Source organism: Sinocyclocheilus anshuiensis, unplaced genomic scaffold, assembly GCF_001515605.1.
Source record: "Sinocyclocheilus anshuiensis isolate Anshui unplaced genomic scaffold, SAMN03320099.WGS_v1.1 scaffold107, whole genome shotgun sequence".
Taxonomy (NCBI): Eukaryota; Metazoa; Chordata; class Actinopteri; order Cypriniformes; family Cyprinidae; genus Sinocyclocheilus; species Sinocyclocheilus anshuiensis.
In genome coordinates, this window is record NW_015549584.1 from 184,785 (window position 1) to 198,618 (window position 13,834).

Sequence of the window (13,834 nt, forward strand, 5' to 3'; positions counted from 1 at the left end):
AAGTCTCAAGCGCAAGTGGCAGCTAGAAGGAGCTGCTGGGTACCTGAGGCATGTCCAGTGCTTTCATTATGGAGGAAAAGGCATAAAGATCTCCCATGGAGTCTTTCAGCTCCAGAGCTACCAGAATGATCCGGTTTAGGGTGGCTGCTCTCTCCTCCAGACTTCCTGTACACCCCAGGATATCCACAGCAACTCCAATCGCCATAGTGTTATGCCTGTTTAAAAAGAACCAGCCATGCATGTTAAATGTGTGGCCTACATGACATTAGATACTGCAAAAAAAAAAAACTCAGTTTCGTTAGTTTATCATATGCAAGAGTTAATATTCTCTGAGAGAGTTGTCCGCCCTTATGAGTCATCAAAAATCTGCTTAATACATCACATGTTGACAGCATCTGTTTACCTTTCCATGAGGTCCTGCCGCAGCTGTCTCCCATGAGGAAGGGTCACCAGCTCCAGCCCAGAGGTCACACCCATTTGACCTTTCACCTCCTCAGAAACATTTAATATCCTAGCAACCTGTAGCATGTACACAAAGCGTTTGCATCAAAGGAATTAACATCCAGAATAGAAAAGTATTGCACAGAAGCTAAGCTAAATTTGGGCTGTGGATGGATCGACTGTTTTTGTCCATAATATTGGTCCTATGACTGACATAATCAGCCAGCTTAAAATTTAATTCCCATATACACAGACAAACAACCTGGAGCCGCTTTCAAAAGCAGAAAGACGTGGAGAAGTGGATAGTCACATGTATAAGAGGCTTTTTGGGTCGTTTTTAATTGGATTCATCTACATTTAGCCCCTGCTGTGTGGCACAACTGTGGTCTGGTCCTCTGGTTGGCTGGAAGAACCAGTCTCCAACCTGAAGAATAGGCTGACTCACATAATGAGCCTGTAATTACAGACATGTTGGTCATGATTGTATTCAGTAAGTGGGTGTGGATGGCTGTCCCTAATTCTGTTTTCATCTGTCTTGATTTTCTCCTTTGTTGTTGAGTGCTTAGTTTGACTTTTTCCCCCCCTTAATTTTCCTTCCTATTTTTTGAAATCGAAAGCTATAAGATATACAATCTGTGATGGATAAGCTGTGTATTATCATACTATCTTAAGATTTTCATGATCAATATTAGCTTTTGTATTGTGTGACTGTGCAATTCTGTTAAAATTGGAGTCTGTAATATATACTTTTTTTAAAGAAATTCATACTTTTATTCAGTGAGGGTGCATTAATTGATCAAAGTGACTAAACATAATTATACTGTTTTCATGTAAATTATAATGAACATTCTATTGATTATGTAAATGTATCACATTTTCCACAAATTCACAATTTTTAAATAAAATAGAAGCAGTTGTTTTAAATTGTAATATTTCACTATATTACTGTTTTTTACTGTATTTTCTTAATATATATCAAATTAATCCTTGGTGAGCATTGCAAAAATATACTACTTTTAAAAACTTTTAAAATCTTACAGACTCCAAAGTATACACTTCATTCTTAATTATTATAATTAAGGCTTAAAATTGCCTGTTAAATATTGGCATTTAAGCGACATTACTAGTAATAACTGGTGGTGGATGAGGAGATACCCCCTGACAATGTAAAGCGCTTTGAGTGCCTAGAAAAAGCGCTATATAAATGTAATGAATTATTATTATTATTATTATTATTATTAATAGTTATTTGGAAGGTCCAGTTTAGTTAATCCATTAAGTTTCATGAACTACTGCATTTAACTATAAAGTTAATTTAGCAAATTTTTAGCATTTGTAGAGATTTATATTAATGTGTCATCAACCAACATAAATTTAACAATGAGTAATGGCATATTTATAAATTAACATGAACCTAGATTAGATGTTGTTCATTGTCAGTTCATGATACCGAATGCATGTTGATAAACTGAAAAGAATAAATAGGAATTCACCAAATTTTGATTTTATGTTGGCTTCAAAGGCTCATAATTAATATTACCTGACAGTCTGCTTGCAGGATGTGTTTGGCGATGGTCTTTGGATCCTGACTGACGAGCAGCTCTTTGGCTTTCTTAAGCACTGTCATCTCCAGTGGCTTGTTCTCCACTGGTAGAAGCCGGAAGCTGATGTCACCAGGTCTGAACGCTGACTCGGTTTCAAACGCGGGTCTTTTGAAACCTTTCTTGCAGTCCTGTTCTTTATCCACATCCTCCTCGTTGTCTTCCCCGCTGTCGTTGTCTAGGGCCTCAATGGCGTTATGATAGGAGCTGCGGTCAAGTTTTACGCTACTATCACATCTCCTTAACTCCTCCTCAGTCTTTAGTCTCTCCACATAGCCATTAGTTTGTGAGCTAGTCATCCTTTCCCAGTCAGCAGGGCTGCATGAACTCAGTTCACAGTAGCTTAGTTCTGGACTCGATGGGCTGCCTGACTGCTGCTGTTGCTGGGATGAAGGTCGCTGTTTGTGGGGCTTTACTGGAGGGACTGGTGGGGAGAGGGTCTTCAGGCCAGGGGTGCAGGATACTCTCATAGAGGGAACCTTGCTGGGTTTAGGGGGTGGTTTGCGACACAGCTGGCTGTCAGATCCACGAATAGCCTCGCCAGGCTGGGTGTCAAAGGCCATTCTGCGTGGCACTGTGGGGCTCAGAGCTGGCTCACTTCCTGTGCGGAAAACTGGGGATTTGGGGCACGGCTGGTGCTCCATATGCTGAACCTGAGCCTGGGGCCTATAGCCTGAAAGCATACAATCAGCTTTTTATTCATTAAAGTAGAAAATATGTTGTAGATGGACATGGTAAAAAGGAAGTTGAATTCAAAGCTGCAAAGTTTTCTCTCTGCATTTTGCACGGTAAAGCAGATTCAGCGCTCTGGATTCTGACATGGACAGCAGAGCTGCGTTTTTCGCATAACCATATTTATTCCACTGACACAGGCATAAATTATCTCTATCCCCACTTTCATTCTTCTCCACAGAGCTTCTTCAACAAAACAATTTATTTTGCATTTCAATCCCACGTCTCATTTCACACATTTAACGTTCAGTAAGCCAAAGTGAATTTCAAAGGCGGAAACGTCAGCTTGACTTTGAGAACCACTTTCTCTTTGGCACAAAGTGAATGTGAGAAAGATGACTGGTTTTCAAGGCTGTCAGACGTGTGTATCACTGGAGGGTTGGAGGTGTGACGGGGTATCAATGAGGATGAGAGCTGACAGGCACTCACCGATAGGGAGAAAGCTCTCCGACTGATGGGTCTTCAGTGGCCGTCTCCTCTCCTGAACGTGGTTTAGACATGCTGGTTGACTTCCACACTTATCTTTGTTGCTGTGAACGAGAAAGACAGGTCATTTAGTTTGTTCTCTAAAAGTCTTTTGGACTATGACATGAAGGTTATACCACTTTAAACTGAGTTAATTTCAAAGCTGCGTGGCATGAATTTTTAAAAGTACAAATTCAGTGTAATCTCTCGGTTAATGTTAGGCAACCTGCACAATTATTTGAATACCATTTTTAAATTGCTAAGTTAATAAGCTATTTTGACACATTGTTTCGAGAAGTTAGACTCCCATGTGCTGAATCTGCACAAATAAGTAAAACTTTCACTTATTTTATGATTATTGATGCTAAAAATCTCTTTATATTATTGTGAAGCTGTCACATTGTGGGACTGAATAATTGAACATATAAGTAGTTCCAGATAAATAATACACATTTAATCAATATTCAAAAGTAAAAGTTGCTTTCTTTCTAATTTGCTAGCTTGGAAAATGCCTTATTTACTTCCTCCCGGGGTCCTAATGAGCAAACCTGTCAAGGATTTCCAAAAGATTGCAGTTAACAAATGGGAGTTTGTGAGTTAAACCACAAGACCCAATAAGTATTGACAAAATTATATAGGTTTTACTGTATAAGCTTGGGGATAATATGCAAATTCTTGACTAGTCACTTTTCAAAGTAGACCACAATTATATAATGCAAATTTATTTAAATTGTATCACTAGTATTGTTTATTTTGATGATGCTTTTCTATTTCAGAGTTCAAGATGGACAGTCGAACCACAGATGAATTTCCTTTTACTTCAAATTGCTTAAAAAGATTGAATCATGTGAGCTAAATCTCTGTGATCTAGCCAAGTGTTGAAAATGTGAAAGGAATGAATTATTGGCCTCTCTTTTTAGGGGCAGCAAAATTGCATGTATTACAAATTACATGAAAAAAAGGCTAAATACAGATTCTGAAAAAGCCACATTACACAAACCGTTTGAGAACTAGAATCTGTAATTAGTAATTTGTAGATCCTTTAACGGGTAAAATAATTAATCTCTCTTATTTTCTCAGATATATAATTAAAACGCCTTCCAGAGTATTTCTTCTTGCCAATGCATAATGGTGTAATGTGCCATAGGATAGTCTTTCTCTCACCTGAGGAGATTCCCACAGCTGAGGGTGTGATCCTGGGTGTGTCCGTTCATGATATTCAGACTCAACCGTTTGGAAGTCAGGCTCTTTCTCTCGGAGTATCCCGCCTCTACACGTATAGATCCAACTCCATATTTCTCCTCCAGGCATCTCAGAGGCAGAGCTCTGTTGATTGGCTGAAAGATAATCCCTCCGACAACCTCAGATACCGGCTCACGGTTGCCTACGTAGTATCGCACCAACGCGGGGACACTGTCAAATCCCTCCTTCTCAAACAGGTACTGAACACGTGAGTAGGCCTCGTTCATGGCTACCACGCGTTTGTTGATTTTGAAGTGTTGAGGGGTGTTCTTCCACTGGCAGGTCAGAACGTAGTTTCCCGGGCTGGACAGCGAGTCTCGGATCAGAAAGTCTCCATCTCTCTGAACCAGGTTTTCAGCCACCTTAAATTCAAACATACACACACAATTTTTGTTGTTTTTGTAGTCACTTTCATATATATTTTCCTTCCTCCTTAGTTTCAAGAGTATTGCATGTTGGATCTTGACCTAGATGTTAGTGCACATGAAGTTGTGCTCATGCAGGAGCTCAAACAGTGGAGGAAACATTTTGAAGCTAGTATGGCTTTGTACTAATGATATTCTGTCTGATCAGATTATGTACACATCCTGCAAACATTACCAAACTACTTTTATGACAATGATTCATGGCATGACCTAGATATTACTTTCTTTTGTGGATCGCTAGTGCATTCAACCAGTTTAGAATGATGGACTTCCTCTCCAAACTTAATGTTAGGTTTCTGGAAGCGGTTCAGAATATTAATGAGTCAGTATGTAAATCATTCTGGAGATCAGAAAAATCAGCCTAGAATAATGAGGGGGGGGTATATTTTTTATATATTTCCTTATTTGTTTTTAATGTCATTATGTCTTAAGTTTATTACTAGTTTATATGAGAAATGAGATTAGATTAAAGTAAGTTTATATGTCATTGTTTCATATTACTTCTCACTATGTGCTCATGAAAAGATCAAACACTAATAAATCTGTTATCATGCGTGTTTGGAGCTGTGGGGTGGCAGTGGCACCAGGAAAAGAGTCATTAAGTGTGATTAGAATCTCTTAAGTGTTTATGACGATGTGCTAAACAGCTATTCTCAGGCCTTTCTTATAGTATAAAACAGCAGCTAAAAAGCTTAGCTTTTTGTTTATGTCCAAATATGCATAGTTTCACAGGTTGCTGCCTGTCTTTTCATCTGTTATTAATAAGTATTCATCTTTTACCATATTTTTTCAGTGACAAACAAAACAGATGGGCATTTACAGGAAACACTTTTGAAATCAAGCACAGGTCATTTCACACCACTGGTCATAAAGTGATGCATGTCAAATCGGTAAATGCCTGTCTTTCCTCTTTTCTTGTCTGTAGTTTGTTTGGTTAACTCGAGCTGAGCAGGTCAGACTCGTCCAGCTGAAAGACTCATGGGTAAACACAAGCTGTAGTGCAGCACACATGCTGTCAGGGGTTTTGTGATAATCACAGGGTGTGTAGTGATCCAAGGACCACATCCATCATCCAAGTGGATGCTGCACACTGGTGGTGGTTGAGGAGAGACCCCCCCCCCATGATAGTAAAGCGCTTTGGGTGTACAACAATACACAATATAAAAGTGCTATATAAATGCATCATTCATTCATTCAAAAGAATCAGACTCACTGATTCCTTTTAACAGTGCTGGTTGTAGAGAATGTATTAACAATCAATCCTCACAGATATGCAATTTAAGGGCACTTTTTTATCCATTGTGATGGCTGTAGGAGTTTGTCTTACTCATGAACCCGATGAACTATATTCTAAGGTCATTCATAAGGTGTGTTGAGCCATGATGAATAAGTTTGTTCTTTCTGACTATATTTGTGGTGTAAGCAGTAGCCAGACTCTGGATGCTGGTAGTTCTGATCATATGATGCCATTAAATAAATACATCTCAGGTCAAATAGCAGTCATGATTCATCACTGCATTAACCACTATTGCTCTGTTACAATTGTTGATGGATGAGCTGTCAGTTTCAGGGGCATATCCTGCAAAGGAGCATGGGAAAGAGGAGCAAGGGTACATGGTTTTCATGTAGCTGTCAGCACTGTGATGTTTGCCACGATGAGAAACTGTTGATGGCTGTTTTTGAATAAAACTTGGTGTTAATGAACCATCCAGAATATAGTAGTTAAGCACAGTGAATTGTACTAGAGATATTGATAGTCTGAGTTTTGCTGTTTGACAAGCATTCAGTCCAGACTCCACATTTAGTGTTTTGTTTTTAGTGAAATGTTTTGTTTTCCTTGATCATGGATCAAGTCTGGGTGGGAAAGTGACTTTTCTTGTTCTGGACAGGTTTGGCACCTGTAACCAGTTCAGAACAAATATTGATCAACCATTACATAGGTTCTTAAATACACCATAGCCCTTGGGCCTGGCAAAGCAAATACTTGCCACTTCTATATGCTTTTTTCCCCCTTATTTCTAGCATCTAATTATTAATATGCACTTTCACATAGCCAAGCAAGTAAAATTGCATGTTAAAGGAACATTTTTAGAACACTAGACACTGTATTTATTGGTTATTATTTTGCACAACATGCCTATATGTAATCTAATGTTAGTAAAATATATAATATATACATGTTTCATAATTTTTGACCATTGTTTTTGAAGTATTAGGACACTGTAGCCTATGAATCATGATAATACAATAGTATTCTTTGAAGTAACTCGTAGTACCTTGTAAAAACAGATGTAAGTAGAAAAAAAAGTAGATGCATGTGGTATCAGAGAACCGTGATACTGATCTCCAACATCATTTTGTCATGATACTTCCATGGTACTTTTTGTACATTTAACAAGTTAGCCATAAGAACATCTAATGCAAGTCATATCCTCAGTGTTTTTCTTCCCTTAATCAAGTATTACTGGCCAGAGCTCTAACTGAAGCAAACATGGCCACATGTCTTTAATTCATTATCTTTTATACAGAGAAAGTGAATGTTTGAGTGCCAGATACAGGCATGACTTCACTGTCACTCAAGGAGAGAACAGCTATGCTTTGACAGCAGAAAGATCTCTACTCTCTGCCAGATTCAACTTCTGAACAATATTGCAGATGTGTGTTAACCATACACATACATATTAAATCACGGAAACAGCCACTCACCACAGAAATATTCTATAATCCAAACATTATCCCATAATGATCCCCCCCCTCTAATGGCCAGGAAAGTTGTACCTGTCTAGGGATGGCTCCATGATACCAGGCATGGCTCCTTGGTTCCTCACTGCTCAGTTTCAGTTCTTCTTCTAGTTCTCTCCGAAGCTTCTCCGGTGGTCCATCCATGATGTACTTGTCCCTCGAAAACTGCACATAGATGGGCACAGAAGAGTACGTTAGAGCCATGGTGGCCCTAGATAGCATGTTAGTCTCTATGATTGAAGTATATGTGTATCAGTCTTTTATTAGTCTCCTCTCTTTTTCTATTCCCCTCCCTTCTTTTTGCCCTGTGACTAAGTATCTGACTGGCTGATGGATCCCGTGCTTCCTGTGCTGATAAGTCCCTCCCTCTTCCTGTCTGTCTCCGCCTCCTTAAGCCGTGGGGCAAGCCGCCTTTACCTTTACCTGCACACACGCCCCACTGCTCTGATTCATTATGGATTTTCTGGTTTGTTGGAAAAATGCGTGTCACCTTAGAGGGTTGTGGATTTCACAATTGAGGAATTTAAGAATAGTTATTTTCAAAAAACTGCTAAAAAGAAATGCACTCATTAGTCATTTTCTATGAAACATGAGCTTTGATTAGTTTGTACTAATACCATAAATCAAATTTGTAATATACTTGATAAAGCTCAGTTTGTTATCTTCCCCAACTAGGTTGTTTCATTCATAGGCTTGCTTTCAGTGTCTCAATAACATAACTCGGTCATGTGAGCAGATTGTCAGTGTAATAGAATTTCAAAACGAATGGCACAAATAGCACTTTATAATCTCATGCATTTCAACATTGATCCCTATCCAACAACTGAAATGTAGACAGATTATGCAATTTTAATTCTCGCAATATCCTCCATGTCTTAACAGCACATGCCATTGTTGTTTATCAACAAAGTAGGAGTTGTAATAATGCTCTTCTGTGGCCAAATGAATCTGGTTATGTTTGGAATGGTATACAGTACTATTGTACTGCACATGTAATATGTTATCAATGATAAAAGCTTTATTAATTAAATATATAAGAAATTATTCATTGTTAGTTTGTGAAACCTAATGCATTAATGTTAACATGCTTTTAAAATATTATAATTTGCTTGCCGTATACATATTGCTCAAACAGTATGAATAGTACAGACCTAGTAAAAGTAGTAGTACAGGGTTTGGGGCAGTGCAGCATGTGAGAGAAATCTGTTATAATCAAAGAATTTTGGGGAAAATGTTTCATGGTTTCCCCAAAAAATATTAAGCAGCACAACTGTTTTCACCATTGATGATAATGTTTCTTGAGCACAAACTCAGCATAAAACAGTTATTTTAAATTGTAATAATATAGTAGTTAACAATATTGCTGTTTACTTTTTTTAATCAAATAAATGCATCCTTGGTGAGCATAAGAAGACTTATTTCAAAAACATGTCAAAAACTTTTCAACCTGTTTTTCTCAATCATAAACCCTTATTTTCCTGAATTTGTGATTTTTATTAATATTTCTATGAGGCTGAGGGCTTAAGCACTTTGTGGTGTGCCTAACAACTCTCTTTCTCCTATCATGGATTGCTATCATGGTTTATTGCTTTATCGGCCACGAAAGTTTGAACTGCATACTGTGCTTGTGTTACAACCAGGGCAAAAAAAGAGGCTGTTACATATTTTAGATAGGGGATTTCAAGCATAATCTTGTGTTTCCTTCTTTTTGGTTAAGTGCTTGGAATGCCAGCTATGTGTGGTACCCAACCTCAGAGACCTAAAGTGGTACCTTTGTGCTCTAGCTGGTAGTTGTACGCAGTGGGTACTCAAGCATGGCACTGCAGCATAACCCCAAGCTAAATCTGTGCGTGAGGGGAAAATTCCCAGCAGGACTCCTCGTTTCAACTTTGTAGTTGTGGTCTATTGAGTAATATGTCAAATGAAACCGACGTAAGGGCAAAGGTAATTGGAATTGATGAGTGACTGACTGTGTGTGTGTGTGTGTGTGTGTGTGTGTGTGTGTGTGTGTGTGTGTGCGTGCGCGTGTGTGTGTGTGCGTGCGTGTGTGTGCACACTCAGTAGTGGAAACTTCAATTGATACTACACTGTTTGATTTAATTAAGTATGCTGCATCACACACTGGCCACAGAGCCAGTGATGCTGTTGTGTATTTTTATTAACAAGTCCCATTTTAATGTGTCGCTGTAGCTTTGTAGATTGAAATAGCTTTTATGGCTTGATGATTAAGAGCTTTGGGTTTTCTTAAAACTGCCAAGACATCTGATTATGGCTGAGAGCCATGGTGATGTACAATGACATCAATAATCATAACAAGTGATCTCATAAAGACAATGTGCTGTCTAATAGAAACTAGAAACTGGTGCCTATGGACTACTGAGGACTCTTGTATTAATGGGCAGTGTTTATAATATTATATCAAATATTTATCAAGGCACACATTATTGTGTAAAACCATCTAAAGTACAATAAAAGTCTGTGTAGCATGTGAAAATCACATTTTAATTATATAAAAACTGACTATACATTTCATGTTTTTTTAGGACTGACAGTAGCACATGAGCTACATCGGTTTTCTGTGATGTTGAGAAGATGCTTAGCTGCCAGTTTCTCTCTCTCTCTCTATGTCCACTGACCCACAGCCCAAGCAGCGTCTGTCAAGCATGTCAGGCAGTTATTAGGATCTTACTGACCACAATCTGTCACTGTGGTCCACCACAAACCACTGCGCACAGGCCTGGCAATGCTGGACATCTTTAAATCTGACAAAGACACTTCTCTATATAGCAAAAAAACAAAATTTGCAAAGCACCTAAAAAACTACACGTCCCACAGGGATGAAAGCATGTGCAATCGATTGGACGTCCTGCGATTACTATATATACCATCGTATAATAGCAACAATCATTCTAAATTATTTGATCGATATCAAGGATTACAATAGCCTTTTGGCTTGGCCATATTCAAATTATGTTCTTAATTTTTCAATTATGTAAACATATTCACTGTTATTTATTTCTGAATAATTTTAAGGGTGGTGTTAGGCACAATGTGAAGCAATATATTTAAAATGCTCTTAAAAATAAAAAGGCACTCTGCAAAAAATGGTTAGTTTATAAACATTTATTTATTATTTATTTTATGGGGGTTTCAAACACTTTGCTTTACTACTTTATAGAACATTTGACCTAAGTGGATAGCCAACAGTTGATTGTTGGGAGGTGCAATACGTTCTGCCATAAGATCTTAATCCTAGCCTCTAAATTGCTGATTTGTGTTGGGAAAGCATCTCACACAAACATATGGCAGAGTCTTATCACTTTTTTGAGCAGCTAGTGGATTATCCTGGCCGATTTATCCTCATGTCAACTCTCTGTCACTGATCATTCAATAGCTTTAAAACCGCAAAATGTTTTCAGAGGACTCCGTCTGAAGGGCACTTTTTAGATGGTCAGGTATTATGATTACTTGAAAGGCTGTAACAAACCCGCTGAATTAAGGAGTGGTGCATTTATTTGAAAGCACGTGCCACATGCCAAGCTACGGACAGTTTTTCCCTTTATATGAAGAAGCTTCTAAGATCCTTTCTATGTATAGAGACTGACAAACCCAGGCCACAGCAAGGACTGAAATACACTCTGATGCCTCTGGTATTGTAGTGAGGGACGGGCGTCACACCCTCTCCATTTAGACAACAGTGAGCCGAGCCAACACCCCCGCAAGCCACAAATTACAGTGACCAGACGACATACTTTCACCCTGGCTGGGAAAATCATCCCAAAGCACTTGTTCGTGTTTAGTGTCTTCAACTGTATTACACAATACAGTGACTAAAACAACCGATCAAAATAGAACTTTTAGTAAAAACATATGAGCACGAGACTGTATTCTGGTTGTGCGGAATGCAAATATTTTTTGGACCTGATGTTCACGTTTTAGGTTTTATGACTGCTTTGTGATTGCATGCCAGCTGAGGTGGTGTTTATCTGGCATGTTCGTTGCATTCATTCTGCGCTACGACATCGTGGATCCATTTAGAGGTGCACTGAGGCCGTAAATGTTTAAAAATAGCCAAAGCTCAATTGCTCGAGCAGCTCAATAGCAGCATGACGAATAATCTCTCCATCGAGCAGCGGTGTAGACATATTTGTACATCAAATCAATCACCTCTACTTTTAGTTGTAGCCATTTATGTATTGCCATTTTTATCTTTGCACATCTGAGGGGCCGATTGCTAAGGTTCTTTTTAAATAGTGGCATGCATTTTGAAGCATTTGGATATATTGAATCAAGGTTCAAAGGTCTCATTGGGTAAGTGCAAAGCACAGGTTAGATATCGACAGAAGAATGAGCCTCATAATGACGATATACGAGACACTTTGCAGTATTAATAAGAGTCATTCTCTGTAGTAGTTCGTGCGACATCAGAAGCATGGCTGAGTGACTAAGCGCACATTAGATCATTTTGGTACACGTCAGAACTGACTGTTCTCATGGCTTTTCTGGTCAAAGATGATGTGCTCAGAGGCTGAATTTGATCTGGAAAGCTGCTTTTGGATAATGATTATGGATGAGATGACATTTCCCTGTTGATTCTTGAACGTCTAATCCTCTTTAGTTTACTCCACAAGTGGCCGTTCAGCAGCTTAGTGAGTGAACGGTTAAAAATCCATGTTTAATTTGGAAATCGTGCAGATTATGGCAAAGTGCACGACTGAAGATGGAGATCATTTTCATGAGTTTGAATGAGATTGACTTCTTCGTCGTTGTGATGGAAACCAGCAGGACAGCTAATCCGATGGTACATGTAGATAGTTAGTCATACTTGTACTAATGATTAGAGATTTGAACACCATTTGTGCTACAGACATGAGTAATACCTTTAATGTTGCAGCTTGCTGAGAACTAATTATTTTCTAAGTGATCTGACTTACAATAGCTGGACGATGAAGGAGGAAAAAATTACGCCAACTTACGGGACCTTAGTAAAAGAGGCATCTTAGTCATACCTAGATAAAAAAATATATATATCAAAGAGACTAGAAGCCACTCAGACCATCCTAGCAGCCGTATAGCGATGTGCTAAAAATGACTTTGAAGACCTTGGCATCAACTGTCCTCACACTGGCTACGTTTACATGCACAATTTTTGGTTCAGTCGGACTGAATTCATTCCGATTGATGCATCTGAATGTAGTGTTTACATGAACGCTAAAGAAAGTGATCGGGTTGATGTGCGTGTTTATATGTCACAAGCTTCAAATCGGAATTTATTTTTTTGACATGCGCACACTGCACAAATATAGAGTTTCTCACTGTTTGCACATAATAATCACTCTCCTACATGGTTTATTTATTTGTTTTGAACAGCAGAATTAATATTCTGTAATATTAAAATGGATTATTTGGTTGCATGTAAAAGTAGCCACTGTGGTGGTGACTTTGCATGGTTAAGCATCACTCACATTAACATATAAAATGTAAAAATCTTGTTATTTCCTGCTGTTTCCTGTGGGGGCTTGAAGGATGGAGACCCCCTGTCTAAACCCTGTAGGTTGAGATTCCCAAAGGGTTCAGTGGGTCATTAGCAGCCTCTTATGTGCAGGACAATCGACCTGGTCTGGGCTTTGGTGTTAGGTCACACCCTTCCTGAACCAGCGTAAACAAAGAGGGCCATCAGAGTGTCCCATCAGCCTCCTGGGACTTTAAACACAGGACCTCTTCCTCTCTTATCTCACCCCCATCACATTGTCCATTTAGATGGTCCCTGGGGTGTCTGCCATCGTCATGTATTCCTGGACAGGGCAGGACAAATCTTAGCTGAAAGAACAGACCGTCAGAGTCTGGGGATGTGACTGATGCTCATGAAAGATTTATGGTCCTTTTAAATGTATTTAAAATACACATTTTTGGTGCAATTTAGGAGAATCAGCATGGACCTGGCTATACAATATTATACTCTACAATTTGTCAATGTATTTTTTCTGTTGTATTCTCACACCAATTTTTTCTGTTTGTTTTATTTTTCTATAAACGTGTTTATGTTTGTATATATTATTAATTATTATTTGTTAGTTTATTATATTTGTTACTGATATCTAACTCAAATTATTTTTTTCCCTATGTTTATAAAAAAAAAAAAATCTTTAATTCACAATATATATCAGTATACAATACTATCAATAT

At 38.4% G+C, this 13,834-nt stretch overlaps 1 protein-coding gene across 1 annotated transcript in view; it reads right to left on the reverse strand.

The window, feature by feature from the left end:
• LOC107657879 (breast cancer anti-estrogen resistance protein 3-like) overlaps positions 1 to 13,834 on the reverse strand; it is a 55,566-nt gene that overhangs the window by 2,956 nt on the left and 38,776 nt on the right. The window contains exons 5-10 of the mRNA XM_016446158.1: positions 7,685 to 7,813; positions 4,404 to 4,843; positions 3,204 to 3,304; positions 1,982 to 2,715; positions 404 to 519; positions 44 to 215 (exon numbers count right to left, since the gene is read on the reverse strand). Coding sequence (XP_016301644.1) covers positions 44 to 215; positions 404 to 519; positions 1,982 to 2,715; positions 3,204 to 3,304; positions 4,404 to 4,843; positions 7,685 to 7,813 — 1,692 coding nt within the window. The remainder of the gene's footprint in view (positions 1 to 43; positions 216 to 403; positions 520 to 1,981; positions 2,716 to 3,203; positions 3,305 to 4,403; positions 4,844 to 7,684; positions 7,814 to 13,834) is intronic.